Source organism: Dunckerocampus dactyliophorus, chromosome 2 (assembly GCF_027744805.1).
Source record: "Dunckerocampus dactyliophorus isolate RoL2022-P2 chromosome 2, RoL_Ddac_1.1, whole genome shotgun sequence".
In the NCBI taxonomy this organism is placed as follows: Eukaryota; Metazoa; Chordata; class Actinopteri; order Syngnathiformes; family Syngnathidae; genus Dunckerocampus; species Dunckerocampus dactyliophorus.
This window is the reverse complement of record NC_072820.1, coordinates 37426058-37431373: the sequence shown is the minus strand read 5'-3', so window position 1 is coordinate 37431373 and position 5316 is coordinate 37426058. Positions and strand designations below refer to the sequence as shown.

Below are 5316 nucleotides of genomic sequence, written 5' to 3'. Positions count from 1 at the left end.
GCGTCCTCTCTGGCTGCCGGACTTATTCGCCCCTCGTCCTCTCCACTGGGGGCCGGTTTTTTCTTCGTCGAAAAGAAAGATAAGTCGCTGCGGCCTTGTATTGATTTTCGCGGCCTTAATGACATTACTGTTAAGAACCGTTACCCGCTTCCTCTCATGGACTCCGCCTTTTCGTCCCTTCATTCGGCCAAGATTTTTTCCAAACTCGACCTTAGGAATGCTTACCACTTGGTTCGTATTAGAGAGGGGGACGAGTGGAAGACGGCCTTTAATACACCGCTCGGTCACTTCGAGTATCTCGTTATGCCCTTCGGCCTCACCAATGCACCCGCTGTATTCCAGAGTTTAATAAATGATATTCTTAGGGATATGATTAACCACTGCTGCTTTGTTTATCTAGATGACATCCTGATTTTTTCTAATTCCCTTCAGGAGCATGTCCAGCACGTACGCCGCATCCTTCAGCGGTTGTTGGAGAATCGCCTTTTTGTCAAAGCGGAGAAGTGCGAGTTTCATACTACATCTGTGTCCTTTTTAGGGTTTATAGTGGAGAAGGACAAGTTAAGAGCCGATCCCGCCAAGATCCAGGCGGTGGTCGATTGGCCTTCTCCCAAATCAAGGAAGCACTTGCAGAGGTTCTTGGTGTTCGCGAACTTCTACCGGAAGTTCATTCGTAATTTCAGCATAAAGGCAGAACCTCTGACAAGGCTTACATCAGTAAAAGTTCCTTTTGTTTGGTCTCCCGAAGCTGAGGAAGCGTTTTCCAAGCTTAAAGCACTGTTTACGTCTGCCCCTGTCCTTACTCACCCTGATCCTGCCTTGCAGTTTATCGTTGAGGTTGATGCCTCGGATACGGGAGTAGGGGCGGTCCTATCCCAGCGCTCACCAGTCGACCAGAAGTTGCACCCGTGTGCCTTTTTCTCACGTCGCCTCACCTCGGCAGAGAGAAATTATGATGTGGGTAATCGGGAACTGCTGGCCATTGTGCTTGCGCTGCGGGAGTGGAGACATTGGCTGGAGGGTGCAGCCCAGCCGTTGGTAGTTATTACGGACCACAAGAACTTGGCATATATACGCTCAGCGCACAGACTCAACTCTCGCCAAGCCAGATGGTCACTGTTCTTAACAAGGTTTAATTTCTCTATCACTTACAGACCTGGATCACGGAATATTAAGCCTGATGCATTATCAAGGATCTTTTCCCCGGTGGAGTCGGACTCACCACCGGAGACCATCGTACCTGTCGCCCGGATACTCGGCGCTCTCCAGTGGGAGGTGGAGAGGAGGGTCTCTGAGGCGGTGGAGGAGACGGAACTACCAGAGGGGTGCCCCGAGGGGAAATTGTTTGTTCCTGAACGACTCAGATCCGAGGTGCTGCTGTGGGGTCACTCGTCGAAGATTGCCTGCCACCCGGGGATTCGACGAACCCTATTCCTGGTCTCCCAAAGGTTCTGGTGGCCTACCATGACAGCCGACGTTAAGAAGTTTGTCGCCGCCTGCTCCGTCTGCGCCAGAGGTAAAGCTTCCCATCGCCCTCCTGCCGGTTTGCTTCAGCCGTTACCTGTCCCTGGTCGGCCATGGTCCCACATCGCAATGGACTTCATTACTGGATTACCCTCGTCATATGGCCGGACCGTCATACTCAATATCGTAGACAGGTTTTCTAAGATGGCGCATTTTGTGTCGCTCCCCAAGTTGCCCACGGCCCTGGAAACAGCTAAACTGTTGGTGAGGCACGTTTTCCGCCTACACGGGATACCTACAGACATTGTTTCGGACAGAGGGCCTCAATTTGCGTCAAGAGTTTGGCGGGCATTTAATAAGGCATTGGGGGCGACCGTTAGTCTCTCTTCTGGATACCACCCACAGTCCAACGGCCAGACGGAGCGGGCCAATCAGGACTTGGAAGCAGCACTTAGGTGCGTTTGTCATCGACACCCCTCCTCCTGGTCAACCCACCTCCCTTGGATCGAGTATGCCCACAACTCGTTACCCTGCTCGGCGACAGGTATGTCACCCTTCAAGACTGTTTGGTTACCAGCCCCCGCTTTTTCCCTCCCAGGAAGCAGAAATTACCGTCCCGGCAGTTCACGTACACCTTCGACGCGCCCGACGCATTTGGCGAGAGACCCGGGCTGCATTAACACGAACAGCAGAACACAACCGTCGGATTGCTGACAGGCACCGGGTCCCCGCGCCTGATTACCAGCCTGGGATGGAGGTATGGCTGTCCTCTAAAGACCTCCCGCTTGCAGGGACCTCTCGGAAGCTGGCTCCAAGGTTCGTGGGACCTTACAAGATCAAAGCTATAGTCAACAAGTCAGCTGTCAAGCTGGAGCTCCCACCGGCTCTTAAAGTCCACCCAGTCTTCCACGTCTCCTGCATCAAGCCTGTCGCTACCAGTCCACTGTGCCCTTCGGTCGAGGCTCCACCTCCGCCCCGCATCATCGACGGCCAGCCCGCGTACACGGTGAGAGCCCTATTAGATTCGAGAAGAAGGGGGAGGGGGGTGCAGTATTTGGTCGACTGGGAGGGATATGGACCAGAAGAGCGCTCCTGGGTCGCCTGCTCCCGTATCCTGGATCCCTCCCTCATTTCCGACTTCCACTCCGCTCACCCCAATAAACCAGGTATGCCGCCAGGGGGCGTCTTATAAAAGGGGGGGATACTGTCAGGATTGTGTGCTGCGGTACTGCCTTCTACTGCTTCTCTGTTGCAGCACACTCCTGAGCACCCTGATTGCTGATCATCTTCACCTGTGCCTGATTAGTTGTTCTATTTAAGCTGTGTGCTTACTCACATCCAGTGCCAGATTGTCCCTTTGCTACACCCTGTTCAGCTCCTTCCAGCTGGTTCTTGTGCATTGTGTTTTGGCTTTCTGACCCTCGCTCAGCTCACCTGTAAGTACCTACCTGCCTGCTTGACGTCTTCAGCAGTAGCTGTATTTTTTGGTACTTCTGCTAGTTTTTTGTTAGCAGCTCTTTTCGTTACTTGTCTGTATTTTTCCCTGCTCAGTTCACCTTGCAAGCAGTGTTTTTTGTTACCATTTCCCGCGACTAGGTCCGGATGTATTTTTGTTGTACTTTGTTTCTTGTGTTGTTTTTGATACCCTTTTGTTATCCATTTTTGTATTAAAGACTTTTTCTGTTTCACTTATTCGACTCTGCATTTTGGATTCCTGTCTCACGGCCTTGGCCGTTCATAACAGCTTTATTATGCTTGTGCTTATTTATTTATTATTATGTTGATTATCATATTTATTGTTCTGTCATGCTTGTTTTTATTATTATTTATTTATTATTACGCTGATTATTATATGGAATAATATTACATGGAATACATGAAGTGAATAATACGTACTGCACAAGATGTGGACTCCTTATTTTCTTACTATCGACCAGTCTGAAATTTGTATTGTCTGAAGCAAACTGTATCGTTGTTTCACAGCTTTGTTGGTGTGGGTGTTGGAACTTGTGTCATCTGAACTTTTTTCATGTTTGAGTGTGTGTGCACAGCTATTTGTAGCAGGTCCTACTCCCAGGGAGCCCATCTTCCATCTGTCGATCCCACTGTGTGCACCCAGTGCAGTCCTAATTTTACCCCAAATTTACCAGCGGCTGACCCTTTTTCCGCCCCAGTGGCGTCTCCCATTCCTTCTCAAAAGTGACAGTAATGTATGTTCTGCCCCAAAAGTGTACTCATCCATAAAGCCAAAACAGGTTTTTATTACTAAACACAATCACATGACTTAAATGTCACACAGCACTGACAGCTGAACAAAACGTTGAAATGTGTTGCTGCTGCGTTGAGATGCTACAAAATGAAGCTAATGGCCTTGGCAACATGAATTAACCAGTGAGGCATATGGTAGTTTTGTGCTAGCATATGGTGACATGCCACTTTTGGCTTCAGCTTGAGGCTTTTTTGAAGAAAGCGGTTTGAAAGTCATTCATAAGACTGGGATGAGAAGCTGTCCTGTTTACATGAGCGCTGGTGTAAAGAGGACATGCCAGGACCATGTGCCGTTTTTCAAGGGATTTGTATTTCTTAGCACCAACTGGCGGTGATGTACAGCACTGGTGTTTTGTCACTTGGAGAAGCTTTATTACAGTGAAACAAGTTCAATCTAATCTTGGCATAGAAAGAATTAACTCCTCAAGTGTCTTTTTCCTTTTCTTTGGATTTTTTTGTGATAACACCACGGAAGGGTTACCATTGATGGCTAAGACTAAAAATGTGATGATAACCATAGAGCCGGAATTCTAAGATAATGCTTAGACCCCTAGGTTCCCAAAGTGGGGTACGCGTACCCCCAGGGTTACACCAATTGTCATAGGGGGTACGTGAATAAAATACACACAATTACGAGTGAACACCTCACAGCGCACAGCACACGACTGTAAAAAAGCCCTTTCTCGTTCAAAAATGAAAAAATCTCACCCAGTTTCACCTTTTGCTGTTCTGTTTGCACATACTCCGAAAGTCAGTCCACCTTAAAAGAACCGTTTTTTTTACTTTGGCTCGGTAAGTGCATGTTGCACTGCCCGTTCATTTAGCCATAATACAGGGTTAGCAAGCAGCATTAGCGAGACGCTAACCTGCAAAACAGCGGCATGTACTGCGTAACACGTTAATTAATTGATTGACTGCGGAAGTAAATCCATGCAAACAGCATCTTTTCAATGGCTGGACAGTGTTTGTCCATCCATCCATCTTCTATACCGCTTCTCCTCTTTAGGGTGGCGGGGGTATGCTGGAGCCTATCCCAGCTGACTTTGGGCGACAGGCGGGATACACCCTGGACTGGTCGCCAGCCAATCACAGGGCACATATAGACAAACAACCATTCACACTCACATTCATACCTATGGACAATTTAGAGTCGCCAATTAACCTAACATGCATGTTTTTGGAATGTGGGAGGAAACCGGAGTACCCGGAGAAAACCCACGCACGCACGGGGAGAACATGCAAACTCCACACAGAGATGCCCAGAAATTCCCGATCGCCAGACTGTGACTGTGTTGGCCAACATGCTAACCCCTAGACCACCGTGGCCCCCAGTGTTTGTGTTAAGTGCAATTTTTATTAAAAATAGGCCCTTTTCAACCACGAAACAGCGATCACTAATTAATTAATACATTTTTGAAAAACCACAATAGAGTGACGGCACTGTGTTTTAGGCCAAAAATATGAAAAATTTGCTCAAACATGCATATTTTTGGACTAATAATAGGCCATAGTCAACCACGAAACAGCAATAATTTATTAATAAATATCTTTTGAAAAACCATAGTAAAGTGAAGCCACGAAATT

General features: G+C 48.0%; 1 protein-coding gene across 1 annotated transcript; it reads left to right on the top strand.

The window, feature by feature from the left end:
* The first annotated feature begins 2044 nt into the window (after positions 1-2044).
* On the top strand, positions 2045-3239 carry LOC129176966 (uncharacterized). The gene has a single exon (XM_054767591.1). The coding sequence runs from the start codon at positions 2216-2218 to the stop codon at positions 2654-2656; it is 441 nt and encodes a 146-aa protein (XP_054623566.1). The 5' UTR covers positions 2045-2215; the 3' UTR covers positions 2657-3239.
* Positions 3240-5316: the final 2077 nt, after the last annotated feature.